The 13,255-nt window shown below is 44.4% G+C and overlaps 1 protein-coding gene across 1 annotated transcript in view; it reads right to left on the reverse strand.

The window, feature by feature from the left end:
• Positions 1 to 6,769: 6,769 nt before the first annotated feature.
• LOC144484229 (uncharacterized) overlaps positions 6,770 to 13,255 on the reverse strand; it is a 239,447-nt gene continuing 232,961 nt past the window's right edge. The window contains exons 4-5 of the mRNA XM_078202763.1: positions 9,433 to 9,506; positions 6,770 to 7,307 (exon numbers count right to left, since the gene is read on the reverse strand). Of these exons, the coding sequence (XP_078058889.1) occupies positions 6,770 to 7,307; positions 9,433 to 9,506 (612 nt within the window). The remainder of the gene's footprint in view (positions 7,308 to 9,432; positions 9,507 to 13,255) is intronic.

The raw sequence follows: 13,255 nt of genomic DNA on the forward strand, positions 1-13,255 counted from the left end.
GAAAAGTGGGAGTTCGGGGCTCAGACAAGAGGGATGTTTAGAGACAGTTTGGCCCATTGGGCTAATGGAATGGAGCAAAGCAACAGAGACAGCTGATTGGATTATCTCAATCTTAGTGACAAAGTACTTCCATGAGCTCCTCACACTTGTTGTTGGAGGTGAGGATTGAGGAAACAGGGGAGAGCCCTTCAAAAGGAACTGACTTGTATTAGAGTTATTAAAAATATTCACGATGTGAATATTTTTCGAACTTGATCGAGTTTTTCGAGGAAGTGATGAAGATGATTGATGAGGGTAGGGCAGTGGATGGTGTCTACATGGACTTCAGTAAGGCCTTTGACAAGGTCCCTCACGGCAGACTGGTGCAGAAAGTGAAGTCGCATGGGATCAGAGGTGAGCTAGCGAGGTGAATACAAAACTGGCTCGGTCAAAGAAGACAGAGGGTAGCAGTGGAAGTGTTTCTGAATAGAGGGCTGTGACAAGTGGTGTTCCTCAGGGATCAGTGCTGGGACCTTTGCTGTTTGTAATATATATAAATGATTTGGAGGAAAATGTAACTGGATTGATTAGTAAGTTTGCGGACGACACAAAGGTTGGTGGATTTGCAGATAGCGATGAGGACCATCAGAGGATACAGCAGGATATAGATCAGTTGGAGACTTGGGCGGAGAAATGGCAGATGAAGTTTAATCCGGACAAATGTGAGGTAATGCATTTTGGAAGGTCTAATACAGATAGGAAATATACAGTAAATGGCAGAACCCTTAAGAGTATTGATGGGCAAAGGGATCTGGGTGTACAGGTACACAGGTCATTGAAAGTGGCAATGCAGGTGGAGAAGGTAGTCAAGAAGGCATACGGCATGCTTGCCTTCATCGGCCGGGGTATTGAGTTTAAAAATTGGCAAGTCATGTTGCAGCTTTATAGAACCTTAGTTAGGCCGCACTTGGAATATAGTGTTCAATTCTGGTCGCCACACTACCAGAAGGATGTGGAGGCTTTGGAGGGGGTACAGAAAAGATTTACCAGGATGTTGCCTGGTATGGAGGGCATTAGCTATGAGGAGAGGTTGGAGAAACTTGGTTTGTTCTCACTGGAATGACGGAGGTTGAGGGGCGACCTGATAGAAGTCTACAAGATTATGAGAGTCATGGACAGAGTGGATAGTCAGAAGCTTTTTCCTAAGGTGGAAGAGTCAATTACTAGGGGGCACAGGTTTAAGGTGTGCGGGGCAAGATTTAAAGGAGATGTACGAGGCAGATTTTTTACACAGAGAGTAGTGGGTGCCTGGAACTCGTTGCCGGGGGAGGTAGTGGAAGTGGATACGGTAGTGAGTTTTAAGGGGCGTCTTGACTTTACATGAATAGGATGGGAATAGAGGGATATGGTCCCTGGAAGGGTAGGAGGTTTTAGTTCAGTCAGGCAGCATGGTCGGTGCAGGACCATGGAGGGCAGAAGGGCCTGTTCCTGTGCTGTAATTCTCTTTGTTCTGTAAACATTTCTCTGGATATTTAAATAAAAAGAGTTATCCAAGTGAATGTTGGTCCAAGAGAAAGTGACTCTGGGGAATTAATAATGGAAAGTGAGGAGATGGCAGATGAATTCAACAGGTACTTTGTATCAGTCTTCACTATAGTTTAGTACTCTACCCGATAGTATCGAGGATAGAAGTAATATCTCATCAGGGTGTGGAAGGGAGAGAGGAACTCAGGAAAACTGCTGTCACTTATGAAGTGGTACTGAGCAAATAGTTGGAGCTGTCGGCTGACAAATCCCGGACCCTGATGGACTTAATTCTCGGCTCTGAAAAGAAGCAGCTCGTCAGATAAAAGCAAAGTATTGCAGATACTGAAAATCTGAAATAAAAACAGAAAATGCTGGAAAGACTCAGCAGGTCTGGCAGTACCTGTGGAGGGAGAAACAGAGTTGACATTTCGAGGCCACATGGCTCTTCTTTAGCTGAAGAGGGGTAGAAATGACTGGTGAGATAGTTGATGCATTGTTTTAATTTTCCAAAATTCCCCGGTTTTGGTGGAAGTTCTATTAGATTAGAAAGTAGCAAATGCAGCTCCTTTATTCAAAGAAGGAGAGAGACAAAAAGCAGGAAACTACAGGACAGTTAACTTAACATGCCAGAGGAAAAATGTTAGAAGCTATTATTAAATACGTTACAGCATGGCAGTGAGATAAAATCAGGCCATGAAGAAGAGTCAACATGGTTTTGAGAAAGGGAAATCATATTCAACCTATTTTCTCAGTTCTTTGAATGAGTCACATGTGCTGTGGATAAACGGGAACCAAAGGTGCAGAAAGGTGAATGTACTGAGATTTCCAGAATGCATTTATAAGCTATCACATCAAAGGATATTGTGGAAAATAAAAGCTCCTAGTGGGGCGGGGGGAATGGTAACATATTGGCACGGAAAGGAGATTGGGTAGTTAACAGGAAACAGGATTGGCATAAATGGGTCTTTTTCTAGTTGACTGGATGTGATGAGTGGTGGGCCACGGGTCAATGCTGGGACCTCAACCTTTTTACCATTTATATAAATGACTCAGATGAAGGAATTGAAGGTATGGTTGCTAAATTTGCCTGTTCAGGTACACTGAATTTGGGAGAATTTAGCATGGACAATGCACCGAACCAGCACATCTTTTGGAATGTGGGAGGAAACCAGAACATCCGGAGGAAACCTACGCAGACACGGGGAGAACGTGCTGACTCCACAAGACAGTGACCCAAACCGGGAATCGCACCCAGTCCCTGATGCTGTGAGGCAGCAGTGCTAGCCACAGTGCCACCATGCCACCCAGTTGGACTGAACAATGTTCATTCTGAGAGTCAGGTTTTGTTTCTGACAGTAATAACCATCCGAACTCAACTGGATAAATATGAAATTAATCAACTTTTTTTCAAAATTATTCTTCTGGATTTTTTCTTTTGGAGAGCGATTACACTATTTCTGCTGTGAAATGAGAACTATTGTCATTCTCCATCCATTTCAGGAAGCCTCATCCAGGATTTTAGCTATTGTGTCTGCATTGTGTTTACAAACAGGAAAGGTTTCAATCCACCAGGTAAACATAGCTGTAATTAGCAGGATCTACCAGTCTCCTCTTAGTGTGGAGAGTGGGCCTGTATAATCAAGCTGCAGTGTTTCCCAGGGAACATCAATAATGTGGAACATGTTAATTGGGACAATGCATTTTGCAGAATCTGATTAGTTTGAACACATGAGGCACAGCTTCAGGTGCTGATGGACATTCTGATACATCCTCAGCCACTGATAGTATGATCATGTTGTATAATATTGAGGAGTCAAAAAACAAGAAATACGCCTTGCTTTGATCCATCAAATATACTAATTCCTTTCTAAGCCATCGAGTTGTGACTGAAGTCAAAGTTAAACCATATTTGTGAAAGAAAACTTCATTGTGTCAGATGAGTGAGTCCTTACTTGCTGTGAATGATGAGGGAAAGTTTTCTCTATGGTGCCAACCCTTTTTACCCACAGTCATCTTAGGTCAGTGTCCTGACAAGTTTTTAAATGACATATAACTGGAGTCTGTCGTACCGGTCCCAATGATTGTGTTTTGGGTGGATCCCATGGAATCTCCTCGAGAGCAGCTTTCCTGGTGAGTCAGTCTGCTTGGTTATTACCATCACTCTTCACTAACTCCTGCTGCTGATCCACCTTCACCTGGCAAATAGCAATTTATCCTGGACATCCAGTAACATTCCCAATCATTCAGAGTTTGGAGTGGTGAGCAGTGGTTTCCTTTCTGCTGGGGTGAAGCTGTGTTTCCTCCCCCAGAGGGGTAGGTTTTCTGAGGGAATTACAACCAACGTAGCTTTCAGAATATTTGGTGATTATATCGGTAACAGTTTGAAGGGCTGTGACCGCAATAACCTCAGAGTTCTGGGCTAACTGTTGCGATTGTGGTGGATATTTAGTAAGGATACTACAGTTGTTGTGGAGAATCAAACACACAGCTCCACTCTGATACAAACCTTGTTCATAAAACCAACACCTGATCGCATAAACCCCAGTGCAATGTAATAGTTATTTGTCTTTAACAGGTCCATTGGACATGACCGCTTTTGCCTGACTGAGACGTAGGATTCTTTCATACTGAAACATCCCAGCCAAGTAATAATTATGAAGATTCAGGACGTGAATGCTTTTTCTTTGTAATTCCATAATTCAACCATTGGCCCTTTAGGATAATGTCACTGCAGTATTTGGGGTCTGCAGAAATATACAATTAAACTCTGCCAGGCACTTTATCTGCTTAATGGGCACTTTATATCTTCTCAATGAATTAGGCAATCAATCTTTCCACAGGGCTGATTGTGTCTGAGAACTATCCGACTGGAAAACTTTTTCCATTCAGGCCTCAGAATACTACAGCAGATATACATTGTTCTGGCTGTGGAATTAATTGGATAGATCTTCCAGAGAGCCAGTACAGACATAATGAGCCAAATGGTTTCTATTTGTGCTGTATCATTCTGTAAAAGAGTGAATAATCAGCATCAGGGACAGAGAGAGGAACCAGTGACTGTGCGATTGAACCCAGTAAGAAGTCTGACAACACCAGGTTAAAGTCCAACAGGTTTATTTGGTAGCACAAGATTTCGGAGTGTTCCTTCTTCTTCAGGTGAGTGAAGAGTTCTGTTCACAAACAAGGCATACATCGAGACAGACTCAATTTACAAGATGATGGTTGGAATGCGAGTCTTTACAGGTAATCAAGTCTTTACAGGTATAGACAATGTGAGTGGAGAGAGGGTTAAGCACAGGTTAAAGAGATGTGTATTGTCTCCAGCCAGGACAGTTACTGAGATTTTGCAAGTCCAGGCAAGTCGTGGGGGTTACAGATAGTGTGACATGAACCCAAGATCCCGGTTTAGGCCGTCCTCGTGTGCGGAACTTGGCTATCAGTTTTTGCGCAGCGATTCTGCGTTATCGTGTATTGTGAAGGCTGCCTTGGAGAACGCTTACCCGAAGATCAGAGGCTGAGTGCCCGTGACTGCTGAAGTGTTTCCCGACAGGAAGAGAACACTCCTGCCTGGTGATTGTCGAGCGGTGTTCATTCATCCGTTGTCGTAACATCTGCATTGTCTCCCCAATGTACCATGCCTCGGGACATCCTTTCCTGCAGCTTATAAGAACATAAGAACATAAGAAATAGGAGCAGGAGTAGGCATCTAGCCCCTCGAGCCTGCCCCGCCATTCAATACGATCATGGCTGATCTGAAGTGGATCAGTTCCACTTACCCGCCTGGTCCCTATAACCCCTAATTCCCTTACCGATCAGGAATCCATCTCTCCGTGATTTAAACATATTCAACGAGATAGCCTCCACCACTTCAGTGGGCAGAGAATTCCAGAGATTCACCACCTCTGAGAGAAGAAGTTCCTCCTCAACTCTGTCCTAAACTGACCCCCCTTTATTTTGAGGCTGTGCCCTCTAGTTCCAGCTTCCTTTCTAAGTGGAAAGAATCTCTCCACTTCTACCCTATCCAGCCCCTTCATTATTTTATATGCCTCTGTACGATCACCCCTCAATCTTCTAAACTCCAACGAGTACAAACCCAATCTGCTCAATCTCTCCTCATAATTTACACCCCTCAACTCCGGTATCAACCTGGTGAACCTTCTCTGCACTCCCTCCAAGGCCAATCCTTTCGCAAGTAAGGGGACCAAAATTAGGAGCAGAAGGAGGCAAGTTCAGCCCTTCGAGCCTGCTCCGCCTTTCAATCAGATCATGGCTGATCTCTCCCTGGTCTCAAATCCACTTCCCCACCTGTTCCCCATATCCATCTTTCCCTTTCTTTTTATCAGAAATATGTCTATCTTCCTCTTGAAACAATTCAATGATTCAGACACCACCTCGCTATGTGGCAGCGAGTTCCACAAATTCACCATCCTCTGAGAAGCTCCTCATCTCAGTTTTAAATCTATAGCCTCGCAACCTATACCTGTGACCTCTTGTTCTAGATTGTCCCATAAGAGGAAACATTTGTTCTACATTTACTTTATCAATCGCTTTTAACATTTTATGTCCTTCGATTAGATCCCGCTCATCCTTCTAAACTCCAGCGAGTATAGTCCAAACTGCTTAATCTCTCCTCATTTGTCATCCCCTTCATCCCCAGAATAAATACTCAATTAACTGTTTGTCGATTCAATCAGGCTTAAGTGTTGAATGATTCTTCTGAGTTCATTCTCCCAAACAGTTCCTTTACCACAACCATTACCTCTCCCTTTGCCTTTTGTTCCAGGATGTTTTTGTCATTTATTCTCATCCGACCTCTAACCAATCCCTAACTTTCCATTTTGTTCCACCTGACCCTCCTCCATTTCTCACCAGAATCAAACCCATCACATTTCTCCCTCTCTTTAGTTCTGAGGTAGAGTTACATTGGACATGAAACGTTAACTCTGTTTCTCTCTCCACGGATGCTGCCAGACCTGCTGTGTTTTTCCAGTTCTTTCTGTATTTACTTTCGATCTACCTGTAGTGATGGGAAAAACATTATTTACCACCGAGGATAAAATAAATGTTTTTCAACAGCATTTGTGAATCCTTTCGGTGGAAATGTACTCTCTCAGGCTCAAAGAAATTTAGCCCACTGGAAGCAAAGTTGTGAGACCGGCCAGTCCAGCAGAAAGAAACCCTCCGACCCTCCCACTTCCCAAACTGTCAGAATGAACATGGTTCTGTCCTGAGTGTGATTAACAGCAGAATCCAACACCTGTAATCACTTGTGAACTCGCTGGTGTGTCCGCATGTTCGATAATTGAGTGAATCCCTTCCCACAATCAGAGCAGGTGAACGGCCTCTCCCCAGTGTGAACTCGCTGGTGTCTCCTCAGGTCAGATGAATCACTGAATCGCTTCCTGCATTGGGAGCAGATGAACGGCCTCAGCCCGGCATGAACTCGCTCGTGTTTCCTGAGGTCAGACGAATGACTGAATTGCTTCTCACATTCAGAACAGGAGAATGGCTTCTCCCCAGTGTGAACTCGTTTGTGCGTCCGCAGGATGGATGAATTACTGAATTCCTTCCCACACACAGAGCAAGTGAATGGTCGCTCCCCAGTGTGAATTCGCTGGTGTGACTGCAGGTGGGATAACTGGGTGAATCCCTTCCCACAATTAGGACAGACAAATGGTCTCTCTCCAGTGTGAATTCGCTGGTGTGTCTGTAAAATGGATGAATTACTGAATCCCTTCCCACAAACAGGGCAGGTGAACGGCCTTTCCCCTGTGTGACAACGTCGATGAATTTCCAGGTGACTTGGGCAACAAAAACGTTTCCCACAATCCCCACATTTCCATGGTTTCTCCATGGTGTCAATGTCCTTGTGTCTCTCCAGGTTTGACAATCAGTTGAAGCCTCGTTCACACATACAACCAGTGTGCAGTCTCTCCCTGCTGTGAATGGTGTGATGTTGCTTCAGCCAATGTAACTGATTAAAGATCCTTTCACAGTCACTGCATTGTACACTCTCACTCAGGTATCATTCTCTGTACTGTTCCAGTCACACTGATGTTAAAATCTTTCACAGCAGACAAAAAGGACAAACATTTCTCCTTTTAGATTCAAGATTGATGATATTCAGCTCCCGATGAATGGAGTGACTCTGTCAGATCCTGATGTGCTATCTGCTTTGAGAGTTCTGTCTGCGATATCTCCTCCCCTAATATATTGTAAAAGAGTTTACAAACGTTATCAGTGACAGTACAGGTTAGAAATTCAGAACAGAATTTTAATTGCGAAGGAACATTCATTCCTCTCTCATTTATCGAAGGCTGTAAATATCTGGACCACACACTCTCTATTCACATTCTGCTGTATTTAATACATACCCAATAACACTATGATGTATAATTATACAGTTCTCTATTACATGATTAGAGATACATAGGGCTGTGAGGGAGTATTTTATTTCGACAGCTAGTGTTGCTGACCTGAAACTCTCTGCCTACCAGCTTGATGGAAGCAGAGGTGGTGAATAATTTCAGAATGAAATTGGGGGGGGGGGGGCACTTGAAGGAAATAACCTGTAGGGGGACTGGGGATGTAGAGAAGGAATGGGAGTGACTGGATTGTCCTACAGAGTGTTAGCATAGGCTCAAATTACTGAATGGACACCTTGTGTCGTAATGACGCTGACTGGAAATGCATATTGTAGCTACAGTAGGATAATACAAGATTAGAAATAATTAATGTATTTTGTTACAAATAATATATCTAATCTGTACCATATTACAAGACTAGACGTATCTCTGTCCTATCTTAATTTAAATGTCAGCCTATCCTGGAGAAACCATCTCTTTAATTGTGAACATTAGGAAAGAGACCATCCTTTTACCCAGACAAATAAATGTGTCAGACTGAGAGAGCGAAAGGATGTCAATGTCTTGAAGAGAGAGAGACCTGGGGCAACCTTTCCAGAATCTGCAGCCTCCCTGGATTCACTTCCTCTCCCTTCAGTTGCTGCAAGTCCCCAATTACCCCCAGAATGAGAAAAGAAATGGAAAGGGGGATGAAAGAAAGTGTTTCACTCACAAATGGTAGAGACAGGAGGAAGTTTCAGTCTGTTGTGCACCTCAATCTGAGTATCACAAAGCCCGATTGGCTGAAGGACCAGAGTCCTTCCGGTCTTTTCCCATTGGTCAACACCTCAGCACGAAGGTCAGAAGGCGGGCTGCCCCGCTCATGCGCAGTGTCGCCTCTCCACTGGACATGCGCAGTCCCAGGCCGGGGGGAGGGGGTGATCACCAAGAGGCTTCTCGCTCTGGCCGGAGCCGCCAGCCGGTTGCCTGGAAACCTTGGCTGGAGGAGGTGCAGGGGGAGGGGAACAATGGGTGGGGGCGGGACTTCCGTGTCCGCGCGCCCGGGCCTGCGCACTGGCACCCCATGACGTCATTGTGGAAGAGACTGATTCCTGTTGGCTGATTCAGGCAGGGCTCCATTGTGACGTCACAATGCGGAAGCTCGATTGATTCAGATTCAGACTCAAACTCCCTCCTCTGGGCAACATCTGGGAGGAAATCAATGTTTCCCCCTTTCCATTTCTTTTCTCATTCTGGGGGAAATTGGGGACTTGCAGCAACTGAAGGGAAAGAAAGTGAATCCAGGGAGGCTGCAGACTCTGGAAAGGTTGGCCCAGGTTTCTCTCTCTCTTAAAGACATTGACATCCTTTGCAATGTTCCACAGGAACTAGAATTGTCTGATCTGAATTTCTATCTTGTTCTGACAGTGATGACTTTTGTAAATTCTTTTGACAGGATATTAGAAGGAGATGATTTGCTGATAGAAATGTCAAGATCTAACATTCACTCAATTCATGGGAGCTGAATGTCATCGGTTTGAATCTGGAAGAAGAAACGTTTATCTGCTTGAGTTGGGTGAACCATTGGTGTGAACAGAAAAGCATCGAGGCCCGTGCAACCCGAGTGACGGTGTTCCAGTGCACATATTGTGAAAACTGCAGGAGAGACAGAAAGACACTCAGATCATGGAAAAAGCATGGAAATGTGAGGACTGTGAAAAGTCATTCCGTTCCCCATCAGTGCTGGAAATTCATCGACGCAGTCACACCGGGGAGAGGCCATTCACCTGCTCCAATTGTGGGAAAGGATTCACTCGGTTATCGATCTTGCTGACACACCAGCGAGTTCACACCGGGGAGAAGCCATTCACCTGCTCTGATTGTGGGAAGGGATTCACTCAGTCATTGCACTTGCTGATACACCAGCGAGTTCACAATGGAGAGAGGCCATTCACTTGCCCCGTGTGTGAGAAGGGATTCAGCGATTCATCCACACTGCAGACACACCAGAGAGTTCACACTGGGGAGAGGCCATTTATCTGCTCCATGTGTGGTAAAGGATTTGCTCAGTCATCCAACCTGTATTCACACCAGCGAGTTCACACCGGAGAGAGGCCATTTCCCTGCTGTGTGTGTGGGAAGGGATTCAGTAACTCCGCCAACCTGCTGAGACACCAGCAACTTCACACTGGGGAGGCTTCCTTCACCTGCTTTGAGTGTGGTAAAGGATTCAGTGATTCATCCAACCTATTTTCACACCAGCGAACTCACACTGGGGAGAGGCCATTCACCTGCTTTCTGTGTGGAAAGGGATTTAGTCAGGCATCCAGTCTGCAGACACACCAGCGAGTCCACACCGGGGAGAGGCCGTTCACCTGCTCAGTGTGTGGCAAGGGATTCAGTGATTCGTCCAACTTTATTTCACACCAGCGAGTTCACACTGGGGAGAGGCCATTTAACTGCTTTGTGTGTCAGAAGGGATTCAATCGATTATCTAACCTGCTGACGCACCAGCGACTTCACACTGGGGAGAGGCTGTTTGCCTGCAATGAATGTGGAAAGGGATTCACACGATCATCCCACCTGCTGAGACACCAGCGAATTCACAAACGATTACAAGCATTGGATTCTGCTGTTATTGCTGCTATTAATCACACCCAGAACTGAACCACGTTCATTCTGACAGTAGGTGAAGTGGGAGGGTCGGACGGTTTCTTTCTGCTGGACTGGCCGGTCTCATGACTTTGCTTCCAGTGGGCTGATGTTCTTTGAGCCTGGGAGAGCACATTTCCACTGAAATGATCCACAAAAGCTGATGAAAGATATTTATTTTATTCTGGATAGTAAATAGTGTTTTTCCTAACGCTACAGGTAGATCTAAAATAAATACATTTGTCTCTGTTCCATTGAGTCTACAGCACAGGGCCAGGCCAGTTGGCTCAATTGGTCTGTGTCAGTATTTATGCTCCACATGAGCCTCCCCCTCGTCATCTCCCCCCATCAGCATATCCTTCTATTCCTTTCTCCCTCAGGTATGTATCCAGCTTCCCCTTCAATGTATTCATGCTGTTCACCTCAACCACTCGCTGTAATAGTGAGTTCTACAGTCTCACCACTCGCTGGTAAAGAGGTTTCACATTAAATCCCTATTAGATTATTGAATCTCTGAAAATGCACACAGCATTTATAACAAAAAGGATGAATTGTCAGCGCGGATAGAGATAAATGTGTGTGTCCTGATAGACATTACAGAGACTTAGTTGAAAGGTGACCTAGGCTGGGATCTAAATATTGAAGGGTATTTGACATAATGGAATGGCAGGAAGCTAGGAAAAGGTGATAGGATCTCTCCCATTAATTAACGATGACATTAGTTCAGTACAGAGCTACCACCTTAGCCTGAAAGATCAGGATGAAGGATCGGTTTGGGTCAAGATAAGAAATGGTAAAGGTGTGAGGTCTCTTGTGGGAGTATTTAATGGGCCCCTTACCTATGTTACACTGAACTGATTTTTTTATTTTGAACATGACACTATAATAGTATATTTATTTACTAGTGTGACAAACAGGCTTACATTAACACTGCAATGAAGTTACTGTGAAAGTCCTTTAGTTGCCACAACCCAGCGCCTGTTTGGGGAGACTGAGGGAGAATTTAGCATGGCCAATGTGCCTTACCAGCACGTCCTTTGGACTATGGGAGGAAACCGGAGCACCTGGATGAAACCCACGCAGACACGGGGAGAACATGCAGACTCTGCACAGACAGTCACCCAAGCCGGGAACTGGCCATGGGTCCCTGGTGCCGTGAGGTAGCAGTGCTAACCACTGTGCCACCGTGCCGCACTAAGATACTATATTGCACTGCACATAAATAAAATAAACACCTGATCAAAAAGGACTAGGAAAAAGTATAAACTTATAAATCTCAACTCCTTTTCACAAATACAGATCAAATACTTCATCATTCCCATTTCCCAGTCACATAATTTTCTAATTATTGTGATTATTCAAATAGTATTTCTATTAAACTCATAGATAATACCATTATTTAATTCCATGACTTTATATAAACTAACATTTGAAGCTTATACATTGTTTTAAAGCTGTATTTACACATATTTTCAAATCTTCACCCAAAGCATTCCAAAGATTCATCCACAAACTGAAATATACACAGACTTCAAAGTTGTACAAACATAACATTTTTTAAACTTGTTTTTTTCTATTTAATTCATGATCATCATCCCTTAAAGTCAACAGTTTCTTTGCAAATTTTCAGGCAAAGATTCATTTTTTGCTTCATCCAAAATCATTGCAGTTTTCAGTTCAACTGACTTCCTAAACTTTAAAACCTGGACATTTTATAAACAATTTGTTGCTAAGTTCTTGAAAATTCACTTACTATTCATTTGGCTTTTTTCTGTAACATGTAGATCGGATTAATAAAGTTAAAGTTTGATGTTTATTTATTAGTGTCACAAGTAGACTTACATTAACACTGAAATGAAGTTAATGAAAATCCCCCAGTCACCTCACTCCGGCACCTGTTCAGCTACACTGAGGGAGAATTTAGCATGGCCAATGCACCTAACCAGCACGTCTTTCGGACAGTAGGAGGAAACCGGAGCACCCGGAGGAAATCCACGCAGGCGCAGGGAGAACGTGCTGACTCCACACAGTGACCCAAGCCAGGAATCAAACCTGGGTCCCTGGCACTGAGAGGCAGCACTGCTAACCACAGTGCCGCCATGTCGCCCAAATATTCATGCTTTATAACGTTTCCCCAAACCTCTGAAGAATCATTTCAAATGAACAATACAAAATATGCAATGACTGCAGATCCAATATGGGCGGCACGGTAGCACAGTGGTTAGCACTGCTGCTTCACAGCTCCAGGGTCCCGGGTTCGATTCCCGGCTCGGGTCACTGTCTGTGTGGAGTTTGCACATTCTCCTCGTGTCTGCGTGGGTTTCCTCCCGGTGCTCCGGTTTCCTCCCACAGTCCAAAGATGTGCGGGTTAGGTTGATTGGCCATGCTAAAAATTGCCCCTTAGGGTCCTGAGATGTGTAGGTTTGAGGGATTAGCGGGTAAATATGTAGGGATATGGGGGTAGGGTCTGGGTGGAATTGTGGTCGGTGCAGACTCGATGGGCCGAATGGCCTCCTTCTGCACTGTAGGGCTTCCATGATAAATTTAGTTTTACTCAGAATTTCAATACTCTTTGATTATTTTGTTTTAATATATTGTATATGTGGTTCCCAACAAAATATATGGTCTAGGAGAACACCCAGAACTATATTTCCATATTGGGGAGGCGATGGTGTAGTGGCAGTGTCACAGGACGAGTGGCCCAGAGACTCAGGGTAATGCTCTGGGGACCCAGGTTCGAATCCTATTGTGGC

This window comes from Mustelus asterias, unplaced genomic scaffold, assembly GCF_964213995.1.
Source record: "Mustelus asterias unplaced genomic scaffold, sMusAst1.hap1.1 HAP1_SCAFFOLD_96, whole genome shotgun sequence".
NCBI classification, from domain to species: domain Eukaryota; kingdom Metazoa; phylum Chordata; class Chondrichthyes; order Carcharhiniformes; family Triakidae; genus Mustelus; species Mustelus asterias.